General features: G+C 41.9%; 1 protein-coding gene across 3 annotated transcripts in view; it reads right to left on the minus strand.

Moving 5' to 3' along the window:
* The window catches only part of ELL3 (elongation factor for RNA polymerase II 3), a 39,997-nt gene extending 15,249 nt beyond the window's left edge, over positions 1-24,748 (minus strand). Inside the window, exons 1-12 of one of the 3 annotated variants that reach the window (XM_049613523.1) lie at positions 24,538-24,748; positions 12,053-12,176; positions 3,820-3,855; positions 3,355-3,464; positions 3,043-3,241; positions 2,874-2,953; positions 2,659-2,734; positions 2,298-2,478; positions 2,173-2,215; positions 1,877-2,048; positions 1,418-1,462; positions 1,287-1,320 (exon numbers count right to left, since the gene is read on the minus strand). In XM_049613523.1, the coding sequence (XP_049469480.1) occupies positions 1,287-1,320; positions 1,418-1,462; positions 1,877-2,048; positions 2,173-2,215; positions 2,298-2,478; positions 2,659-2,734; positions 2,874-2,953; positions 3,043-3,241; positions 3,355-3,464; positions 3,820-3,855; positions 12,053-12,058 (982 nt within the window). In that variant the 5' untranslated portion in view covers positions 12,059-12,176; positions 24,538-24,748. Of the gene's footprint in view, positions 1-721; positions 1,321-1,417; positions 1,463-1,876; positions 2,049-2,172; positions 2,216-2,297; positions 2,479-2,658; positions 2,735-2,873; positions 2,954-3,042; positions 3,242-3,354; positions 3,465-3,819; positions 3,856-4,115; positions 4,347-12,052; positions 12,177-24,537 lie in introns of those variants that run through there. The other 2 variants (XM_049613521.1, XM_049613522.1) reach the window with 2 other exon arrangements.
* Between the last annotated feature and the right edge of the window lie 30 nt (positions 24,749-24,778).

Here is a 24,778-nt window from a genome sequence, read left to right on the forward strand (position 1 = left end):
TGCCCATACCCTAAGGATGGGTTACTGTTTACCCTTGTCATGCAACTGAGCATGTTTATACCTCCCAAGGCTAGTCTCTGCCCAAAAATGCCCTGTATGGGTGTGGCATCAGGTTGGGGTTCCATCCAAGTTGTTTCAGGAATTGCTGACACTGCTGGGTGCACCTCTCTCCCCCATAGCCCAGGTGTGGCCCATTAACTTCCTTCTCCAGTGGAACTGGGAAAGGCATATCATTCCTGGTTGTGAATGAAGCATCCACTTTCTTCTGCAACAGTGGGGGAAAAGAAGGATAGGACTGACATGATCTTTTGTTCAAATGAATTTCCCTGTTTTTTGGGTAAATCCAAATCCTATCTGTATTTAAAGTTTTTAGTACTAGATAATTCCAGATAGGAGCCCTATTTGTAGATGATCCTCAACCTCTATGGGTTGAAAAAGAGAACTTTATTCCTGTTGTAATCTCTAGCTGCAAATTATAAGATGGATTTGATAGAGCCTTAATAGCAAAATACATAGCAAGATCATCCTTGGTGCTTTGAAAAAGTAAAGATGCCTAACCATAACCTTGAAGATTCTAATACATAAGACCTGGGCTGGGATCTGGGGATCTAATTTTTCAGAGCACCCAAGAAATGGTACAAATAGATAATCGTGGGTAATAACTATTGCCTTGAAGAGTTTAAGGAAAGCATACAAACTTATACAGAGGACACAGAAGCAATCAGTTTTCATTTTTTAGCCATGTTTGTAAAAGAATTCACTTTTAGTACATGGGGAACAACTAAGCCCTTTCCCATTATATCCAGGTGTGTTACAAGTTTTAGCTCTGTTACCAAAAGTTCTCTCTACTGTTGCTTTAGGGAGGCTACCAGGCTAAATTCTAATGTTCTCAAGGTATCTTGTCCTGGGAAGGGTGTCATTTCTCAGGATTTGAAAATGACTTGGCTGAACTAAAGATGAAGAAGCCAAGCCTCTGCTACTCTTCCTAGTCTCCTGGGCACAGTTGTGGAATCTTGGCACTGTGCCCACATCCTAAAAAGTAAAATGTGACAATGAAAGTGAAATCTTAAAGAGAACAGAAGAGCTCTCGTACTTGCCACCGTGGACTCAGCAATAAGAAGAGCAGACAATTGCACTCTGCAGTTTATAGTTGCTTTGTTCCTTCATATCTCACTGAGCAGAGAGAAGGTAAAGAGCCTTCTGATAGCTTCAGCTGCCCCTGTTTTTTTCCTCAAACTCCAGGATGAGACCTTTAATGTGGGACAATTTCTGATGCAGGTACTCACAGCGACGCTTTTCTTCCCTGTAACCTGGATACCGCTGCAAAGAAAAAGCATCCACATCAAAAAAAAAGAAAAAAAAAAAAAAAGATCTACCATTTCTACCTTCTTGCTACCATTCCCAGACCTTATCTTACCTTCCTGAACTTCTTATATTCCTGGACTATTTTTTCTTCCAGCACCTGAAACAAAGAAAATGCTAGCACCAAGTTGAACCTTGAGAAAAAACTTTTCTTTCTTTTCTTTTTTTAAGCTTACTTATTTTGAGAGAGAAAGTGGGAGAGGGGCAGAGAGAGAATCCCAAGCAGGCTCCGCACTATCTGTACAGAGCCTGAGGAGGGACTCAAACCCAAAAACTATGAGATCGTGACCTGAGCTGAAGTTGGACACTTAAGTGACTGAGCCGCCCAGATGCCCCAAGAACTCCAGTTTTTGAAGGGAGAGCAGTAACTTCCCATCTCATTCTATCAAATGATAGAGATTACTTTTTCTCAAAACAGACTTGGCTTGCCACTTTGGTTACCAGTCTTCTGAGCAAATTAGCAGGGAGTTTATGGCCAGTAAGGCTAGAAAGTCAGCTTGGGTCCAGTCCTTACCTTATGTTCTGGAGTTCCTTGCTGAACTCTCTTGATCTCCGCTCCCAGCTCTCTGAACCTTTGGCTTGCAGCCCCAACACGAGCATGGAGGATGCGGTATTCAGTATAATCCATCTCAAAGTCCTGCTCATAAACATGTTGCTGCTCTGCACTGTGGATGGTTGTGTATTGCCTGCCAGGAGCAGAATTGTCACCTTTAATTTCATTGCCCCTAAAAGCTTCTAGGTCACAGGAAGTTTATCTTAATATCTCCTATGTACAAGGCTTGATAAAATTGGAAGTAGCAGGGGACTCACAGGAGATAATCTGGTACTTCTTCAGGGCTTGGGGATTCAGAATCTAGGAAGGAATCAAAAGGACAGAAAAGTGATTAGGTGTTTTTCCAACTAGAGCAGTTTTTCCCTTCTCTCATTTAACTCACCTGCTTGAACTGAGGGACTGTGTTCCAGCCTGGAGCCCATGTCTTCATCTTTATCTTCTTGCTCCCAATCTCCCTCTTGCAGGTCCTCACTGGGCAGTGCTTGTAGGGCACTTGGAGCTAAAGGCAGGGTTCTGAGCCTCTTTTCTTTTAGTTTTCTAGTGGTTGCAGGTGCTGGACGTTTCTATTGGGGAAAATGACACATAAACAGTAAGCCAGAGGTGTATTCTGCACTTCTTTTGAAAATTAATTTCATAGAATGAACTCTGGGAGCATCAGAATAAAGGCTCCTAATTTTAAACTTTAGCCTGATCGAACAAAGATCTCTTGGAAAATCCGCTGCTAAAATCCCTGGACAACTCACCTTGTCCAAATGTTTCTGGCTAGCTGAGGAAGGCAGTGCCTGATCAGGTTCTCTGTTTGGAAGATGGGTCTGGTTTCTAGGATATTTGAAGAGGGAATGAGAGAGATGAAGGCCAAGGTAGGGCTAGATCTCTTATTAAAGCATTTAGAGTGGAGATTAGAAAGAAAGGCAATTCCAGAGAGATTCCCAGGTTAGTCCCACCCTGCCCCAGGTACCTCACTTCCCACTGTGCCATGTGTTCCTCTGAGGATCCTGGGAGTGACTGTCTTTGGCTGCTTGCCAGTGGATCTGGCACCTGGCAGGGAAAGTGGCAGGGGCACTTGGCTCTCTGGGCTTCAGGCTGTGCCCCACCTTATTCCAGCTACATGCAGTTTGTGGCCTCACCTCTTTTAGTGCCATTTGTGGCTGTGAAACTGTGTCTTCCTCAGAATAGTCTATGTTCTGCCAACTCTCAGGATCTCTGGCACTGTCAGTTAGGTTGTGTCTCTGAACTGAAGATGGGGCAGGGATGGAATCCATGGCTGCCCAAATAGTGAGGCGTTCCCTGAGTGGGCCCAGGCAGTGTAGGTGGTTAGGCCCAGATCTGGAAAGGGGTGGTGGAAAAAAATCCCAGGAGGGTGAACTTTTAAGTACCTCTGGAATCAGCCTCCCCAACTTTCCACAAACTCTTTTTACCTGCTACTGGTTCCCCCTTACCTGCCTAAGCGTTGGTACACAAGGTCCAAGCCACCAGGGCCCTCTTGGGCACACTGGGACACTATGAAGGAGAAGAGGCAGGACCAGCCAGGTCCTGGGAACCTTAGATACTAGAGGCAAAAGGAGAACCATAAGCTCCATGAAGTCAGCCCCTCCCCCTCCTTCCATTGCCATTCTTCCCTCAGCCAGCCCTAAGATTGAAGATGGGTCCCATGGGGCTCGTTAGTACACCAGGTGCAGCTGGGCTTGAGTTCCCCAGGAGAATGAGACGACACAGTCTCCTCAACCGCAGCCTCCTGGGACCACAACCCCAGCAGCCCCCTCCGCCCCACTCGGAGTTCAGTTCTCGGAACTTCCTCAGACGGTGACTGCTGTCAGCCTTCCCGCCTTGGCCGCACCTGCCCAAAGCCTACTTCTGTTCTCCCCGCACCCCACCTCTTTCACACAACCTAGGCCCTTACTTACCCCTCGGTTGCCTTGGAAAGCGATCACTGGCCGAACCTGCGGGGAGAGCAGATGCGAGCTGAGCGCAGGTGAAGTGGCATTCCCAGGTTCCGGCGTCAGGTGCCTGGGGTGGAGGTGGGGGGTGGGGGGATAGACACCTGCCTCTCGGGCTTCACTTGGAGAGGTGGGGAGATCGGAACCTACGGATGCCACTCCCCAAACCCCAGGTCCCTTCGCCAGGGTCGCCGGCTGAGGCCCGAGATCCCGAGAGGTAGAGAGAGAGGCTAGGAAAGATGGGGCCCTGGGGCCCGCCGCACCTGTTGCCGCCGACACTCTTGCAGCGCCCGCAACGCCGCGTCGTTCAGCCTGAGCATCAGGAGGCTGGTCCCGGCAGCGGGGGTGAAGCAGAGTTGGAGCTTCCCACTCAGAAGCTCCTGGGGTGCCTCCATGGCTGCGAGGTCGAGCGCAAGCAGAACAAGAACCAAGGGCAAAGGCGACTACCACCACCTCTGCTGTACAGGGCTAGGCTGGCACTCCTGGTAGCCCAGGTCGGCCCCGCCCTCCGCCAGGACCCACCCCTGGCCCCACCTCCAGCCAGCACCACCCCTGAGGTTTCCCAGCCGCTTGGGCGGTGCTTCGCTATCCCCCAGATGTCTGCGCAAACCGACCCACTGGTTTCTTAGATCTGCACGCACCACACTGGGCTTTCGATAGGGGTTGTCAAGTTACAGGAGTAAAGTCTGCGGCCAACTTTAGACCCCTCACCTAAAATCCCCAGTCGTGCCTCAGTTTCCCTAGCCAACCTGAAGTCGGAGTTGCTGTCTCTAAATGAAGCTGAACCTGCAACCCCTAGAATATTTCAGAATCTGAGGAGGCGGGAGCGGACCTGGTTGCTGGGCTGGCTCAGTATATCGCACCTCAGAGGCCAAGAGCTCCCAGGGACCAGAGAATGGCGGACCCAAAGGAGTATTTCCTTTTTTTTTTTTTTTTTTTCAACATTTTTTTTTTATTTTTTGGACAGAGAGAGACAGAGCATGAACGGGGGAGGGGCAGAGAGAGAGGGAGACACAGAATCGGAAACAGGCTCCAGGCTCCGAGCCATCAGCCCAGAGCCTGATGCGGGGCTCGAACTCACGGACCGCGAGATCGTGACCTGGCTGAAGTCGGACGCTTAACCGACTGCGCCCCCCAGGCGCCCCCCAAAGGAGTATTTCTGATGCCAACACCTGGCGCGGCACTTTTGCTTTTTCCGGCCTGCAGTGCTGCCGAGGACTCGAAGACGATTTCTAACTGAGGCTGGAGAGAAAATCAGACCCGGTGGGTGTCTGGCAGCGGTGAAAATTGGCTGCGTGGTCTGGAACGGCCCCCTCCCATCCCCACCGGTAGGCGAGGATTAGGGGTGTGGGTATTGGCAGGAGAGTTGCAGGGCAGAGGAGGGCTCAGTCACAGGTCACCGCTCCTGGCATATACACGTGAGACTGGTGTGAAAGGCAGCTAGCCCACTCCCTCAGGAGGGCCAAGAGGTGCCACGAAGTTGTGAGACATTCTGGAGGTTCAGATCCTGGTGCATAGAGACCCCAGGAACAATTTCAGGTTGGCCCTGGTGTCTCCACTTGTCTCTGTTTGAGTATGTTTTCCAAGAGTCTTGGTGTTCTCTTTCCTGGCCAGGATCCCTCCGTTAAACCCCTGGACCTACATAATCCCAGGTGACCTTAATGCCCTCCATCCCAAATCAGATTACCTATACATTTGTCAAAACTCATCAAACAGTACACTTAAAATATGTATATTTTAATGCATGTAAATTAGTCCTCAATAAAGGTAATTTTAAAAAATGGTGTAATAAATCTCCAACTCCAATAACAAAAACATTTATCTTTCCATCTCTTTGGGTCTTTCTGCTTCTCTGTGTGACAGTTTCTTAATTTGATAAACAGTGTGGCAGTGGGTAAAGCTGGTGTCCCAGTGTTCCTTTTCTTCTCAGATGACATCTGTGGACTTTTGTTGGATTTTCCTGGATTTAAACTCAAAGGAGAGCCCAGAATTGTCAAATTTTTCAGAGAAGAGAGAAGGAACAGTGCTATAAGAGGAGGCAAGTGGGAAAGATATTTGGGGAAGGGAGAAGGGAGGTAGCAATCTAACATGCTGGATGTCCATTGTGTGTCAAGATCTTTGCATTTAATTTAATCCCTAAAATAATTTTAGAGTAGGTACTATAACCCACATTTTTCATTCACTCATTCAACACATAATTATTGTACCAGACATTGTACTATATCCTTGGATACATCAATGAATGGATTTCTTGCTTTGGAGAACTTATTCCAGAGGGGAAGAAGGCACTATAGACAAAGCTAAGAAATAAACATAAGAAATAACACTGTATGTTAAAAGGTGCTATAGATAAAAGAAAAAATAGAGCAAGGTAAGTGGGTTTGGAAGTAGAGGAGGAGGAAGTCAAGAGGGGTGGAGAGGGTTGACTGTATATTAAGTAAGGTGATAAGAGATGGCCTTAGGGAGAAGATGAAATTGGAACATTGCCCTAAAGGAGGTGAGGGGATTGGCCAAACCAAATCCCCAAACCATACCGTTGGAGGAAATGCTTTCTAGTCAGAGGGACTGGCCAGCGCAAACTCTGTAAGTGAGTGAGAAGTGTGCCTGGAGTGTTTGAGGAAAAGTTGAGGCCTATGTAACTGCATTAAAGTAAGGGTGAGAGTAAAGAAGTGAAATCAAGAAGGTAAGGAGCAAGGGCAGATCAGGTCCTGGAGGGCCTTGTGGACTACTATAAGAACTTTGGATTTTACTCTGGGGAGTCACTGCAAGGTTTTGAGCAGAGGAGTAACAAGAAGTCACCTCTATTTTCAAAGGATCACTGTAGTTGCTGTATTAAGAGTAGACTGTAGAGGGACAAGGATTAAAAGCAATATGACCTGTTAGGAGGCTGCTGCAGTAATTCAAGCTAGAAATGGTGACAGCTCACACCAGGGGGTAGGAGAGGAGGTGGGAGAAGGGATAGGGTTCTGAATGTATACAGCCGACAGAATTTGCTAACGGATTGAATGTGGTATGTGAGAGAGAAATGGCATCAAGGATGACTCTAAGATTTTTGGCCAGAACAACTAGAAGGATGAAATTGTCATCAGCTGAGGTAGGGAAGACTGCAGGTGTAACAGGGTTAGTTTTGAACATGTTGAGTTATCTATTACAATCCACACGGGGATGTGGAGCAGACAGTTACATACACAAACTTAGAGATGGTGAAAGATGTCTGGGATAGAGATGTAAACTTGATAGTACTAAATATATAGATGGTATTTAAAGCCATGAAACTAGATGAGATCACCCAGGAGGATAATAAAGAGTTTAAAAGATTACACCCTGGAGCACTGCAATCTCTAGAAGGAAGTCATGGGGGAAGAAAAGCAAAACCAAATGAAAGGAGATGGATGACCAGTGAGGAAGGAGAAACACCAAGAGAGTGTGATGTCCTGAAAGCCAAGTGAAAAATGTGTCAAGAAGACAGGGATTGGTCAACTATGTCAAAAGCTATTGATAGGCCAAGTAAAATGAAGATTAAGAACTGACCACTGTGAGAGGCACCTGGGTGGTGCAGGCCATTGAGCTTCTGATGAGCTTCCCAGCCTAGGTCTGATCTCATGCTGTGTGAGTTCAAGCCCCACATTGGGCTATGTGCTGATGATGTGGAGCCTGCTTGGGATTCTGTCTCTCCTCTCTGCCCCTTCCCAGTTTGTGCTCTCTCCCTCTCTCTTTCAAAAATAAATAAACTTAAAAATTTTTTTTAAATCTTAAAAAAAAAAAAAAAGAATTGACCTCTGTGATGAATGTTCTAAAACCGACAGAGGTGATGGTTGCACATATCTGTAGATATACTAAGTGTCTATTCATATCCTCTATTTTATAATAAACCTATTTTAAGTTGTTTGGTTCTTATTGTTGTTGTGTTTTTTGAGTTGTTTGCGTTCTTTATATATTTTGGATATTAATCCCTGGTCTAAGATTTTCAAAAATCTTCTCCCACTCAATTGGTTGCCTTTTCATTTTGATGATGTTTTCTTTCAATGTGCAGAAGCATTGTAAAGTAATCCTCTTTGTTTATTTTTGCTTTGGTTCCCCTTGCCTTTGAAGTCTGGTCCACAAAATTATCAGTAAGACCAAAGTTGGGGAGCTTACTGCCTATGTTTTCTTCCAGGAATTTCATGGTTTCAGGTATAACGTTCAAGTCTTTAATCCATTTTGAGTTAGTTTTTGTGTATGGTGTAAGATAGTGATCCAGTTTTTCCAATACCATATATTGAAAAGACAATCCTTTCTCCATTGTATGTTCTTGGCTCCTTTGTCATGCATTAATCATCCATATGTGGGTTTAACTGTGGGCTCTCAATTTTGTTCCATTGCTCTGTGTGTCTGTGTTTTTGATAACCATAGCTTTGTAGTTTGAAATCAGAGAGCTGATACCTCCACTTTGTTCTCTTTCTCAACATTGTGTTGGCTGTTTGGGATCTTTTGTTGTTCTATACACATTTTAGAATTATTTCTAAAACTGTTCTGTGAAAAATGCTATGGGAATTCTGATAGGGACTGCATTGAATCTGTAGATTGCTTTGGGTAGTATGGACATTTTAACAATATAATTCTTCCAATCCATGAGCCGAGCATAGAGTATCTTTCCATTTATTTGTCTTTTTCAATTTTTTTCATGAATGTCTTATAGTTTTCAATGCACAGGTCTTTCATCTTCTTGGTTAAATTTTGTGCCTATATTTTATTCTTTTTTTTAAGATTAAAAAAAATGTTTTATTTGAGAGAGAGGCAGAGCGCGAGTGGGGCAGGGGCAGAGAGAGACACACACACAGAATCCAAAGCAGGCTCCAGGATCTGAGCTGTCAGCACAGAGCCTGATGCGGGGCTGGAACCCACAAACCTGACCTGAAGTCAGACACTTAACTGAGCCAGTTAAGCCACCCAGGGACCCCTATTTTATTATTTTTGATGCAACTGTAAATGGGACTGTTTTCTTAATTTCTTTCTGATAATTCACTATTAGTATATAGAAACACTATGGATTTTTGCTTGTTGATTTTGTATCCTGTTACTTAAATCATTTATCCTAACACTTTATTGGTGGAATCTTTTGGGTATTTTATATATGACTCATGTCATCTATAAGTAATGATAGTTTTACTACTTCCTTTCACATTTGGATGCCTTTTATTTCTTGTTCTTGCCTAATTACTGTGTCTAGGACTTCCAATACTATGTTGAATAAAAGTGGCAAGAGTGTACATCCTTGCCTTGTTCCTGTTCTTAGAGGAAAAGCTTTCAGCTTTCCAACATATTAACTGTTGACTTGTCATGTATGACCTTTATTATGTTTACATACATTCCCTCTAAACTGTCTTTGTGGAGGGTTATTATAAATGGATGCTGGATTTTTCAAATGACTTTTCTGCACCTATTGAGATGATCATATGATTTTTATCCTTCACTTTGTTAATGTGATGTATCATGTTGATTGATTTATGGATGTTGAACTATCTTTGCATCCCTGGAATAAATTCTACTTGATCATGGTATATGATCCTTTTGAATTCAGTTTGCTAATATTTTGTTGAGAATTTTTATATCTGTGCTCACCAATGATATTGGCCTCTAATGTGTGTGTGTGTGTGTGTGGGGTGCTTGTCTGATTTTGGTATCAAGGTAATGCTTCCCTCATAAAATTAGTTTGGAAATGTTCCCTCCTCTTTGATTTCTTTGGAGGAGGCTGAGGAGGATAGGTATTAAATTTTTCTTGTTTGGTAGAATTCGCCAATGAAACCATCTGGTCCTGGACTTTATTTGTTGGGAGGTTTTTGATTACTGATTCAATCTCTTTATTAGTAATCAGTCTATTCAGGTTTTCTATTTCTACATGGATCAGTTTAGGAAGAATGTATATTCTAGGAATTTATCCATTTTTTCTGTTGTTCCATTTGCTGGCATATAGTTGTTCATGTGATCCTCTGTATTTGTTTTGTCAGTTGTAACCTCTTTTTAATTTCTGATTTTTAAATTTTTATTTATTTGTTTTAAAGTTTTTAAGTTTATTTATTTTGAGAGAGAGAGAGAGCCCACATGTGAGGGGGGGGGCAGAGAGAGGGAAAGAGAGAGAATTCCAAACAGGTCCCGCACTGTCAATGCAGAGCCCCGCTGCACTGAGAGAGAGTGTGAGCATGGAAAAGAGGGGTAGAGACAGAGGGAGAGAGAGAATCCCAAGCAGTCTCCACACTGTCAGTGCAGAGCCTGATGTGGGGCTTGAACCCATGAATCGTGAGATCACAACTCAAGCTGAAATCAAGAGTCAGATGCCTAACATATTGAGCCACTCAGGCAACCCTCTTTAATTTTATTTTATTAGAGCTCTTTTTTCTCCATTAGCCTAGCTAAAGATTTGTCAACTATATTTATCTTTTCAGAGCTCTTAGTTTCATTGATCTTTTCTTTCTTCATCTTTTTTTAGTCTTTACTTCCACCCGGATCTTCAATATTTCCTTCCTTCTACTGACATTGGGCTTCCTTTATTCTTTTTCTGTCTCCTTTAGGTGTAAAGTTAAATTGTTTATTTGATATTTTTCTTATTTCTTGAAGTAGACCTGTATTGCTATGATCTTCCCTCTTAGTATAGTTTTGCTGCACCCCCCAAATTTTGACGTGTTGTATTTCTGTTTTCATTTGTCTCTAGGTATTTTTTAATTTCTTCTTTGATTTTGTTAATAACCCATTGGTTGTTCATTAGCATGTTGTTTAATCTCCACATTTTAATGGTTTTTCCAGTTTCCTCCTGGCAATTGATTTCTAATTTCATACTATTGTAGTCAGAGAAGATGCTTGATAGGATTTCAGTCTTCTTGAATTTTGTGGCCTAACGTGATCTATCCTGTAGATTGTTCCATGTTCACTTAAGAATGTGTATTCTGTGCTTTTGGATGGAATGTTGTGTGTCTATCTATTAAATCCAACTGGTCTAGTGTGTTGCTTAGGGCCAATGTTTTCTTATTAATTTTCTGCTTGGATAATCTATCCATTGATGTAAGTGGGGTGGTAAAGTCCCTTATGTTATTATATTCCTGTCAATTTTTCCCTTTAGGTCCATTAATATTTGCTTTATATATCTTGGTTCTTCTATGTTGGGTACATATACATTTATAAGTTTATGTCTTCTTGTTGGATTGACACCTTTATCATTATGTAATATCTTTCTTTGTCTATAATTGCAGTCTTTGTTTTAAGGTCTATTTTGTCTGCTATGAGTATTGCTACCCTGGCTTTATTTTTTTTTCCCCACTTCCATTTACATGGGACATCTTTCTCCATACCTTCATTTTCAGTCTATATCCTTACTTCTGAAGTGAGTCTCTTGTAGACAGCATACACTTGGATTTTGTTTTTTTTATCGATTCATCTACTTTAATTTTGAACACATTTCCAAACTACATTTTCTTTGTCCCCTCACCCCACATTTTATATTTTTGATGTCACATTTTACATCTTTTTATTTTATGCATCTCTTAACTAAGTAATATAGTTTTAAATTTATTGTTTTTGTCTTTTTAACATCATACTTGCTTTATAAGTGATTGATCCACTACTTTTACTATATATCTACCTTTTCCAGGGATTTTTACTTTTGCATATTGTCTTATTATTGATTAGTGCCATTTCTTTTCAGTTCAAGAAGTCTCTTTAACATTTCTTGTAAGACCAGTTTAGTGGTGATGTATCCCTTTAGCTTTTGCTTACTGGAAAACTCTTAATCTTTCCTTCAATTCTCAATGATAACCTTGATAGGTAGAGAATTGTTGGTTGGAAGTTTTATCCTTGTAGTATTTTGAATATGCCAAGCCATTCTCTTCTGGCTTGTGAAGTTTCTGCTGAAAAATCTGCTGATAGCTTTATGGAGTTTCCTTTGTATGTAATAAGTTGTTTTCCTCTTGCTGTTTTTACGATTCTCTGTTTAACTTTTGCCATTTTAATTATAATATATCTTGGTGTAGATATCTCTGGGTTTATCTTTGTTGGGACTCTCTGGGTTTCCTGGACTTGTATGTCTGTTTCCTTCACCAGATTAGGTAAATTTTCAGTGATTATCTTTTCAATAAGTTTATAGGCTTTTTCTCTTTCTCTTCTTCTTCTGGGACCCCTATTATGCAAATGTCATTCTGTTTGATGTTGTCTGAAAACTTCCTTAACTTACCTTCATTTTGGGGGCACCTGGATGGCTCAGTTGCACGTCCTGCTGACAGCTCAGGGCCTGGAGTCTGCTTCAGATTCTGTATCCTGCTCTCTCTCTCTGCCCCTCCCCTGCTCATGCTCTCTCTCTGAAAAAGGAATAAACATTAAAAAAATAATAATAATTGGGCAAAAGGACTAGTGGTAGAATAGGAGAGGAAAAAAATAAAATTAGAGAATCTATTTGGGAGGTCCAACATCTGAATTATACGTTTCAGAATGAGAAGTAAAACAAAAATGAAGGGGACTCACTGAATGCCCAGCACAAAGAATAAGAACAGATCTAAACCACCACATATTGGAACACTAGAGTTAAAAAGAAAATCCTAAAGACTTCTAAGACACAACATAGATCACATAGAAAGGATGAAGAATAAGATTGACTTCAGACTTGTCAGCAGAAACACTGGAAGCCAGAAGACAATGGAGCAGTGTTACCAAATATTTGAAGAAAAATAACAACATAGATTTTTTCACCCAGCCAAGCTATCAACTAAGTATAAGACTAGAATAAAGACAGAGTCTAAAAATACTTATATACCATGCACCCTTTTCAGCAAGATATTGAAGACATACTCTACCAAAATGAGGAGTAAACCAAGAAAAAAAGTCATAGGATCCAGGAAAAGAATATCCAACAGAGATAAGTGAAGGGAATCTTCAGACTGTTGGTGAAGGGAGATTCCAGGAAGATTTCTTTGCAACAGCTTAGAGAGCAATGAAAGGCTCTGGAGGCATATATATAAGAAAAAAAATGGAAACTGATAAATTATCTGATTGTTTTTAAATATATTGAGAGATTTCTACTTCTAGAAGACAGTATGAGAATTGATAATAAGTACACAAACAAGTAAAAATATAAACAGATTAATTTTGAGAGGAAGCACACAAGAAAGGAAATGTTAACAGTATACTGTAAATATACAGTATACTGTATACTGTAACAGCCTGTAAATAAAATTTACTCATAAAATGTAAACATTCAATTTTGACCTAACTAAAATAACACTACATTAGGAGGATAGAGAGAGAAAGTTTACATGCATATTTATGCAAAGGATGAGAGAGTTAAGTCTTCATTTTTAAAACAGACATCAGGGGACGCCTGGGTGGCTCAGTCAGTTAAATATCTGACTTTGGCTCAGGTGGTGATCTCACAGTTTTTGAGTTTGAGTCCCATATCTGGTGAGCTCAAGCCCTACATCAGGTGAGCTAGAGTCTCTCATCGGGTGAGCACAAATCCTGCTTTGGGTGATCCCCACTTCTTTTTCCCTCTCTCCCTCTCTCTCTCTGTTCCTCATTCACTTGTGCCCCACACTCTCAATAAAGAAATAAATAAATAAATAAATAAATAAATAAATAAAAATTAAATAGAAGCCAGTGGCTAATATTGGAAAGTTAAAAATCCAGAAATGGCATGATATTTAGAAAAAGCAACAAATGACAGAAGAAACAGCTAAATGAGTTGTAATCTCCTTTAAGCTGCCGGAAAATGAGTGGGATTACAGTTCTATTCTTCATTATGTCTTGTATAGAACTTGCATGTTCATGTATAACTTCCATAAAAACAAATAAATACTATGTTAAAAAAAGCCCAACCATGGTTTCAAATGAAATAGCCTAGGAGGAGAGAGGAGAAGGAGTCTAGGTACTGATCTCTTTGGAACTCTTCATTTACATGTCACTAACTGTCAGAGACGCATCTCCCCCACCTGTGTCCCCTCCCAGTGAGCAATAAGTCTGGATTGAGAGAAGTGTTGACAGGAAAGAAAAAAAGAAGAACCTCCCGAAGCATATCCATAGACTAGGATACATAGGAAAGGAGAAGAATCCATAAAGAGCTTTGCTAAAGTAATCCCCATAGGGAAGGTAGCTTGGCATTGGAAGTGGGTTCTAACTTCTGGGAGACCCAGAACCAGTTGAGGTCTCCATTCTGGAAAAGCCATTAAATATGGAGAGGAAATGCCTAAGGAGGGGAGCTGAGGTACTTTTCACTTTCACCTTGAGCTTCTCCTGGTTTGGGTGATAATGTCTCATTCCCAAACACTGGTGCTCCTTAATGGCTTCTTGCCTCCACAGAACACATCCTCTCTGTCCGACCTACCTCTATGAACATTTTATAAAGCCAGGTTCTCAGAACAGCACCTCCTCCAGATACCTCTGTTTCTCTCTTGGTTCAGCTGAGTTGCATTTGCTTTATTCATATGTAAATTCTATTTCTTCTCTACTTTGAGAGACACTGGGAGGATAAGCAAGTTTCTCTGATAGTCTACAACCCCTTCCAATTCCAATTTTCTTCTCTGCTTCCCACTTCTTCTAGCCTACTCCTTGCTTACTGAAACTCTCAACTACTGCACAGTCCTGTCAACCATCTCTACTGTAGCAATCAATTTATCTATTCCCTTCAAGTGTTCCCTTTCCAGTTCTCCCTCAGCACTTTGGGCAGAAGTTCAAAGGCAAAGAGCTAATATATAGTCTAGATTACTCCTTGCTACCCTGCTGGAAAATATGTATGGCCCTCCTCTTGTTAGACTCAAACAAGGGTTTCAAGGTCTTGTGCTGGGGTCATCTATTAAAGTATACCCTCCATACAGCAATGTCTGTACCCTGGGAGAACATATGATTCTCAGTAAAGTGAGTCCTCTCAGTGCAGAGTGACAGTCCGAGTCAGAGGGCTGTAGGCCCAGAAAACCGGTAAGAAGGAGAGAAATATACCTGTGTCCATTGGACAGGATCCCCAAGTCCAAAGCGTGTGGTAATTAGAAGAATGGGGGGTAAGGAAGGATGAAAACTAAAACAATGACTATAGAAACAGAGCTACATGCATATTTGGAAAATGTCTTCTTCCCCCTCTTCCATATACCTTAATGCAGAAACTCCTGATGTACAAGAGTATGGGCTGCTGATGTGGCATGACTTTATGAGTGTGGAAAAAACACAGGCTCTAGACACAGCTGAGCTGAGCCAGACCACTCACTGGGATTTTTATGTGCGATGGAAGTCTAGTAAAGTCTAAAAATGGCTTCTCAGAATAATATTTTTAAGTACATTTTAGAAAATACACCCATGATATTGTACACTCATTTTCGTAGCAGCATTAATTCACAATAGCCAAAAGGTGGAAGCAACCAAAGTGTCCACTGACAGATGAACAGACAAGGAAAATGTGGTATATACATAAAATAGAATCTTATTCAGCCTTAAAAAGGAAAGAAATTCTTGGGGCACCTGGGTGGCTCAGTCAGTTAAACGTCTGATTTCAGCTCAGGTCATGATCTCACAGTTTGTGAGTTTGGGCTCTGTGCTGTCAGCTCTCTCTGTCTCCCTCTCTCTCTGCCCCTCCCCGGCTCTCACCACTCTCTTTCTCTGTTAAAAATAAGTAAACATTTAAAAAGAAAAAAAGGAAAGAAATCCTGACACCTGCTACAACATAGATAAACCTTGAGGACATTATTCTAAGTGAAATAAGTCACTCACAAAAAAGAGGCATACGTATGATTCCACTTATGAGGTATCTAGAGTAGTCAAATTGATAGAAACAGAAAAGGGTGGTTACAAGTGACTGGAAGGAGGGAAAAATGGGGAGTTGTTCAATAAGTACAGAGTTTCAGTTTTGCAAGATGAAAAGAGTTCTGGGGCACCCGGGTGGCTCAGTCAGTTAAGTGTCTGACTTTGGCTCAGGTCATGATCTTGCAGTTTGTGCGTTCGAGCTCCGCGTTGGGCTCTGTGCTGACAGCTCAGAGCCTGGATTCTGTGTCTCCCTCTCTCTCTGCCCTTCCCCTGCTCATGCTCTGTCTCTCTCTCTCAAAAATAAATAAACATTAAAAAAATTAAAAAGAAAAAAGAAAAGAGTGCTGGAGTTTGGGTGCATATGTACTTAACACTACGAAACTGTACACTTACAGATAGTGAAGATGTTAAATTCAGTTATGTATATTTTTACACAGTTAAAACATCTTTTTAGTTTAAAAAAATCACACGAGATCACTCGTGCACACCCAGTGCAGCTGTGCATCATGGTCAAGCCAGATGTCAATCCTGCCCACCCCATGCCACAGACAGCTGTGCATCACAGGAGGGCACCAGCCCCATCTACCCGCATGCTGCAGATACACATCATTCTGGTGGTCAGAGGGGATTATGCTTCTGGGTTCCACATGACATCTCCTACACAAGGCTATTCCTTCAAGACTGGGAGAGATAAGTGATATGCCTAATACAGAGAAACAAACAGTCAAAATGAGACAGGAATATGTTCCAAATGAAAGAACAAAACAAAACATTAGAAAAAGACATTAATGAAACCGAGATAAGCAATCGACCTGAGAAAGAGTGTTAAGTAGTGGCCATAAAGATGCTCACTGAACTTGGGGGAAGAATGGATAAAAACAGTTTATCCACACAGAGGTTCTCAACGAAGAGACAGAAAATATAAGAAAGTTCCAAATATGGGTGTCTGGCTGGCTCAATCAGTAGAGCATGCAACTCTTGATCTCAAAGTCATGAGTTTGAGCCCCATATTGGGCACAGAGCTTACTTTAAAAAGAAGAAGAGGGGCGCCTGGGTGGCTCAGTCGGTAAAGCGTCCGACTTTGGCTCAGCTCATGATCTCGCGGTTTGTGAGTTTGAGTCCCTCCTTGGGCTCTGTGCTGACAGCTCAGAGCCTGGAACCTGCTTCAGATTCTGTGTCTCCCCCTCTCTCTATCCCTCGCATGCTCATGCTCTGTCTCTCAATAATAAATAAATGTTGAAAAATTTATAAAAAATAAAATAAAATAAATAAAAAGAAGGAAAGATTTGGATATGTCAATTACATCTCAATAAAACCAGAAAAAAAAAAAGATTAAAAAAAAGTTCCAAATAGAAATTAAAGGGCTGAAGAGTACTATGATTGAACTAAAAAATACACTAGAGGGGTTCAGAGCAGACTGGATAAAGCTGAAGGTTGGGTCAACGAGCTAAAATGCAAAGCAATAGAACTCACCCAAACAGAGCAGCAAAAAGAAAAGAGAATTTTTAAAAATGAAGGTAACTTAAAAAAACTTTTTTTTATTTAATTTTTTTTTTTTTTTTTTTTAGAATTTACATCCAAATTAGTTAACATATAGTGCAACAATGATTTCAGGAGTAGATTCCTTAGTGCCCCTTACCCATTTAGCCCATCCTCCCTCCCACAACCCCTACAGTAACCCTCAGTTTGTTCTCCACTTATGAGTCTCTTCTGTTTTGTCCCCCTCCCTGTTTTTATATTACTTTTGTTTCCCTTCCCTTATGTTCATCTGTTTTGTCTCTCAAAGTCCTCATATGAGTGAAGTCATATGACTTTTGTCTTTCTCTAATTTCACTTAGCATAACATCCTCCAGTTCCATCCACGTAGTTCCAAAAGGCAAGATTTCATTCTTTTTAGTTGCCGAGTAATACTCCATTGTATATATATATACCACATTTTCTTTATCCATTCATCCATCGATGGACATTTGGGCTCTTTCCATTCTTTGGCTATTGTTGATAGTGATACTATAAACATGGGGGTGCATGTGTCCCTTTGAAACAGCACACCTGAATCCCGTGGATAAATGCCTAGTAGTGCAATTGCTGGGTCATAGGGTAGTTCTATTTTTAGTTTTTTGAGGAACCTCCATACTGTTTTCCAGAGTAGCTGCACCAGTTTGCATTCCCACCAACAATGCAACAGAGATCCTATTTCTTCACATCCTCGCCAAATCTGTTGTTGTCTGAGTTGTTAATGTTAGCCATTCTGACAGGTGTAAGGTTGTATCTCATTGTGGTTTTGATTTGTATTTCTCTGATGATGAGTGATGTTGAGCATTTTTTCATGTGTCGGTTGGCCATCTGGATGTCTTCTTTGGAGAAGTGTCTATTCCTGTGTTTTGCCCATTTCTTCACTGGATTATTTGTGTTTTGGGTGTTGAGTTTGATAAGTTCTTTATAGATTTTGGATACTAACCCTTTATCTGATATGTCATTTGCAAATATCTTCTCCCATTCTGTTGGTTGCCTTTTACTTTTGCTAAAACAATTTTTTTTAATGTTTATTTATTTTTGAGGGAGAGAGACAGAGCATGAGTGGGGGGAGCGGAAGAGGGAGAGAGAGGGAGACACAGAATCTGAAGCAGGCTCCACGCTGTCAGCATGGAGCCCGATGGGGGGCTCGAACCCACAAACCGTGAGATCGTGACTTGAACCGAAGTTGGATGCTTAACTGAACGACCCAGGCGCCTTTGTCCAAATTTCTATAACATTTTTTCAACTTTTACCTTCCAACTCTTCTATTTTTTTAAAAATTTTTAAATGTTTATTTAGTTTTGAGACAGAGGGAGACAGAGCACGAGTGGGGGAGGGGCAGAGAGAGAGGGAGACAAAGAATTTGAAACAGGCTCCAGGCTCTGAGCTGTCAGCACAGAGCCCAATGCAGGGCTTGAACCCACAAACCGTGAGAGCATGACCTGAGCCAAAGTTGGATGCTCAACCAACTGAGCCACACAGGCGCCCCCAACTCTTCTATTTTTTTAATCTCAGCTATCATATTTTTAATATCTAAAAGCTCTTTATTTTTCTCTGAATGTTTTTTATAGCCCCCGTTTTTGTTCAATATCCTCTTCATCTTTAAGGATACTAATTCAGGGGCACCTGGGTAGCTCAGTTGGTTGAGCTTCTGACCTCTGCTCAGGTCATGATCTCGTGGTCTGTGGGTTCGAGCCCCATGTCAGGCTCTGTGCTGACAGCTCAGAGCCTGGAGTCTGCTTCGGATTCTGTGTCTCCCTCTCTCTCTGACCCTCCCCCGTTCATGCTCTGTCTCTGTCTCAAAAATAAATAAACATTAAAAAAAATTTTTTTTAAAAAAGGATACTAATTCAAGTTCCCTTCCCATTGTCTTTTGTACATACAATTGTTTCTGTATCTTCTGAGACCTTATTTTCTGTTTTGTCTTGTCCTCTTTTTATATTGAATGTTTTCTCCAATCCTTGATGATCCTTGTATATCCACTCATCTCTACAAGAAAGGCACTAGAAAGCTGACTGGAAACTTGGTATGCATGGTCAGGGCTGGTTGCACTTTAAGAATCTGATTGGATCATTTCATTATGTGACTTCTTATCTTCAGCTAATTATCCAAGCTTTTCCCCACCTCAGGGCCTAAGCATATGCTGTTTCTGTTGTTTGTGTATTGATTAACATGTATGTGGTTGAAGTAACAGAAATCTGACTTAACACAGCTTATACGAAAAAATATGGTGGTTCCCCATAGCAAGAAGCTCAGAGGTAAAACAGATGTTACAGTTGATATATCAAGCCAACCAAGGACATCATCAAGAACCAAGATTCCTTCTACCATTCACTTTGTTCCAACCTAAGGCTGGCCCTTCAAGGTCTTACATATCAGGAGCAGTAGGGGATCTGTGCTTCTTCAGTTCAAGTCAGTTAGACAGAACACTGTCCTTCCCCTCACAACAGAACAAAAAAAAGCCCTTCCCTTTGGGCTGATCAGCCCAAATTAGGTCACATGCTAACTCCTGAACAAATAACAGTCACTGGGTGAATACTATGCAAACAGTGGCTTGGTCTGGGTTCCTAAGCCAATCAATACTAAAAGGGATGAGTTTACTTTGAAGTAGCCATTCTGGACTGCTCTTGGAATATAGGGAGGAGGGGGAAATTTCCTAAAGCTTCACTGCTTTTCCTTGAGAAAGGAGGGATGTAAAAAATGTTAGGGATTCAACCACACTGCTGAAGCCCTCTTCTATTTTTCCTACAACTGGCTCCAGGCCTCAGTTTAAATGTCACCACAGAATTGGATCTCTCCCTTTAATTTTCATCCTTGAACCTTTGTTTCTCTTTTAGCACTTAACACAAGTTGTAATTTTATATAAATTTTTACTTGTGAATTGTCAATCTTCTCCAATAAAGTGTTAATTTCATGAGATCAGAGACCAAGTCTGTTTTGTTAATAACCATATACTAAGTGCCTAGAAGTTTCTGGCACATAATAGATGTACACTTAATATGTGATAAAGAAATGAATGAATTCAGGAGTAAATAGTATCTTTCTCTCTCACTGAGTCTCCAAAATACATTTTGAAGCTGCACACTTTGCCATTTCTGATGCCAGCATTTCAGCTCAAGTAGCTATCTTCTCTTCCTTCATGTAATGGACATCTTTTGTTTTGTCTGTCTAGCATTTTCCTTTTAGGGGGAACAAACACCCTTCCTCTGATAAATCTGTTCTTTCCCCATACTAATTATTTGTTTCTGGTGGGGCTGCTCTCATTATACCCTGCCCCACATGTACCTCCCTACCACAAGGGAGCTCTATCCTGGGACTTTAAACACTAAAGACCACTATCCATCAGAGCTCTATCCTGGGACTTTAAACACTAAAGACCTTCTCTCTTAGGCAAGCTGTGAGATGTGAGGGTAGGTACCATGGGTGGCCATTTCCTGTCCTGTCAAAGGATATGGGTCTGAGAAGATAAAACAGAGATAAGAGACATGGAGGCATTCCCTATTACTGGTTTTAGTTTCTCTTATAGTCAGCCACACCCTACCCCTTTCCCCAGTTTGGTTATGTAATCCAATAAATTCCCCCTTTTGCTAAAATTTGATATGAACTGCATTTCAGTTATCTGTTACCAAATAAAGCCTAGCATTACAGACGTCTATGGAAGCCTTCTGACTGGTCTCTCCATTTCCATTTACCTGCTCTAATCCATTTTCCTCCCATAGAGTGATCTCTTCAAAATTTATATCCTGCTGATGAAGGGCACAGGCTAGGTTAGATGCTCAACCTCGATCTTTATGATCAGAGTTTCCTTGGGAAAGTTATTTAACCTGCTTGTGCCAAGGTTTCTAAATCAGTAGAAAGGGGATAACATCTCAAAAGGTTATTGTGAGGCTCAAAAAAGAAAAGTACACTTAATGTACTTAATAATCACTCACTTAGTGTTAGCTGGTACTGGTAGTGGTATTAACAGTAATTCAGATCATGCCATTGCCCTACTTATTTCCTGAACTAGTTTCACACCACCCTGCTCACTAGACTTTAGTGACTTACCTATTACCTAACCTTGTGGCTCTTGCTGGGCTAGCCTGAGGGAGCAGGGCCTTACGGTCTTCACACCTGCTGTCTCCTCTCCTGATATGTTCTCTCTGCCTCTCTTCCCTTGGCCTGGCTGACTCCATATCTTTTTTCCTCAGCTCAAATATCACTAGCTTCACTTCCCTAATCAAAGTTAAGGTCTACAGGGTCTATGGGTACACTCCCTTTACAGGAATAGCAGTTCTATGATTTCTTACCAGGACAGGTAGAATTATTTACAGATAGTCTTCATTTAGATTACATTGAGATTTTGATGGGTAAGTGCTTATGCTGTGTACCCTGTTAAGTATTTTGAATATCATCCTTGCATAGAGTGTTTTTTTTTTCTTTCAAAGCAGTTATCACAATTTGCATATATGTGATATATATACATATATATGTGTGTGTCTGTGTAAACAGATGCTGTTTCCTGTTTGCATGTTCCATGAGTGTAGAGGTATATGTTTGTTTTTTTTTTTTTTTTATCACTGTATACCTAATGACTACTACAATAGTTTGCACATAGTTGGTGCACAACACAATGAATATGTGTTGAGAGAGAGAGTGAATTTTGGGGGCAACTTAGATTGGATGTGTGGCAACCCAGTCTAGGCTCTGAAAGGACTAGACATAGACCCTTGGGCATGGGGATAGGGTAGGGTGAGTTGATAAGAGGAGACTGGATATAGGGTTGTTCTACTCTCTCACTCACCTGAGTTGCTGGAGTTGATAAGGAGGTAGCAGGTGCCAAAGAGAACTTGCTTCCTCATCCTACACTCTTTAACTCAGAGTGTGGCTCAGTTTTCCCCATGGGGCTGTTTCTATGGTCTCTTTACACGCAACGGGACCCAAGTGGCTTGGCTCCATTGGGAACCTGAGGCTGGGAAGCCAGATAGCCCAAATTCTGCTTATGAACTGTGCTCAAACTGCTGTTGTAGCTGTGTAGGTGATGTCTCCAGCCTTTCAGTCAGTTTCCTCATCTTCCTACTTTATATCTGGGGTCCCTAAACCTTGCCTTAGCTCCTTCTCTGTTTCAGAGCCATAGGTCCTCATTCTGTCTAATTTATTCCCTCTCAACTCTGTGATGAGTTTAAATGGAGGTATCTTTCCTCCCCCTTGGCTGTTGGCCAGCAGCTTCAGTTCTCCACCACACAAGCCTCTCATGAAATGGTAGCTGGCTTCCCCCAGAGCCAGTGATCCAAGAGAAAGAAAGTGGAAGCCACAATGATCATTTATGATTTAGCATCAGAAGTGACATACCATTGCTTCTGCCATATTGGTCGCAGAGACCAACCCTGATTCAGTGTGGGAGAGGACTACACAAAGATATAAATACCAGGAGAGAGGGTCATGAGCAGCCATTTCAGAGACTGGGTACCCAGAAAGGTTAGAGGAATTTAAAGGAGAGAAAGTTTTAGGACTTGAGGAAGGGAGATGGAAGAGACATTAACTGAATGCCTATAAGGAGCCAAACCCTTTATATCTACATTAATCTCTTTTACAACACTAAGGGGTAGAGATTATCCCCATTTTTCACAGAAAGGAATTGAAGCATGGAGAAAATAAATGTCTAAAATCAAATCCAGTAAGTAGCAGAGTCAGGATTTATATGATTTGTATGTTACATATGCCATCAATGTTGATCGAGTACATTTAGTATGTACCAAAGGGTGGGATAATATGCTACTTGCGGTCTGAAAAGTAATTTGGGGTAGTATAGAAACATAGCATTAAATATTAAAAATATAAAAACTATATATACAGTTTTTTTTCTTTTAAGTAGGCTCCATGCCCAGTGCAGAGCTCAACACAGGACTTGAAATCCTGACCCTGAGATCAAGACTTGAGCTGAGATCAAGAGTCCAACAACACTTGGGGTGCCTGGGTGGCTCAGTTGGTTAAGTAAGTGTCCGACTTTTACTTGGAATTCTCTGTCTCCTTCTCTCTCTGGCCCGCCCGCCCCACCCCCCCCACCCCCCGCGCTAGTTCACCCATGCTCTCTCTCAAAATGTAAAATAAACATTAAAAAATTGTTTTTAAAAAAGTCCAATGCTTAATTGAGTCACACTGAGTTACCCAGGCACCCCTGAAAATATAAAAAGTATTTTTAGTCCTCTGTATCAAGAGAAAGCTTCAGTTTTAAAGTCTGTGTTACCTCTCCAAAAACTTGTTAATTTCTCTTTTTTAAGAAAGAGAGGGCAGGGGCTCCTGGGTGGCTCAGTTGGTTGTGGGCCCAACTCTTGATTTCAGCTTAGGTCATGACCTCAAAGCTTGTGGGTTTGAGCCCCACACTGGGCTCTGTGCTCACAGCACGGACCCTGCTTGGGGTTCTCTCCCTCTCTCTCTCAAAATAAGTAAACTAACAAAACAAGAGTGGGCAGGCCACACTCATTATCTTTCACAATGATTTTACTTTGGCAGAATTTGAGAATACATTTCGTTTTCATTGTATTGACTTTTATAGTTACTCTCCATTAGTGGTCAGGTTAAACTGATTTTAAATTTACTAAAGGAATATGAAATTTGACTTATATCCTTTAAGATTGATACAATCTTAAGTAATAGTAGTTCAAGTGATACCTTGGTATGGCAAAAATCGTGAAGATGGCATTGACTGAGAGGTTTATTGCCTTCCCATCAGGTCTATGTTGGGGGGGGGGGGCTGGGGAAGAGGAGCTAGTTGGAAGTTCCAGCCTTAACTTGGTTCTGCTATGGGCACCAACTGGAGAGAATCAAATAATAAAATTTACAAACATTCCTTTCCTGTGGTATTTCCTAATCATTTCTTTATCCAATGAATTCCTCAGGGCTGTTGGGGAGTCTTGTAGACAGATTAATGGAGTTGGGAAGGAGAGTGAATTTAATGGGAAACCTAAGCTTCCTGCCCTACTCAATTGCCTCTTACAAACCAGATGTGGCTGGTGCAGGTAGTATAGTGGGGAAACATCCGGAGGGAGAAAAGGACACAGTCTGTGCATTTCCCAATCTCTTAGTCCCTGATCCTACTCCATAGTCTGTGATTTGGGGGTCCTCCAACATTTCCAAGCTATTGCATCTTCACATTTAATATTTTTGTGGGAAACGAATAGGACCAAAGTTTTAGGACACACGGGATGTGGTTGCTAATTTCTCTTGGAGGGATTTGCGGTGAGGGTACAACGTGGCTGGAAGGGGGTTTCTGAAACTTGTGTTTCTACCTGATTTTACCGTATAGGTGAACAATTCATGTCTAAATACGTGGTTGGTGGGGATAAATCCTAACAGGGCGAAATTTAGTCCCAAAGTCCTGGTAATACAAAACAGACTAAACCATTTCGGCCCCCAAGAACAGCCGGCCTCTGTCCCCTACCGTACCCTTCTGGCGAGTTTGCCGGCGTCCCAAACCGTTTCCGCATGAGGTCACTCTGCCAAGTCACGTGCTCGAGCCCGCGGGAACGCCACATCGCCAGCCGCACCCCTCCACCCCCATCCTGTCCACGTGACCCGGCCTACTTTCTCCCCGCCCGACCCAAGGCCTCGCTCAGGAAGCCCCGCCCCACGCAGCGCATTCGACCTGTGAACTCCCGCCCCACATCCGCCCGGGCCGGAGCGTGGC

The sequence above is a fragment of the Panthera uncia genome, assembly GCF_023721935.1.
Source record: "Panthera uncia isolate 11264 chromosome B3 unlocalized genomic scaffold, Puncia_PCG_1.0 HiC_scaffold_1, whole genome shotgun sequence".
NCBI lineage: Eukaryota > Metazoa > Chordata > Mammalia > Carnivora > Felidae > Panthera > Panthera uncia.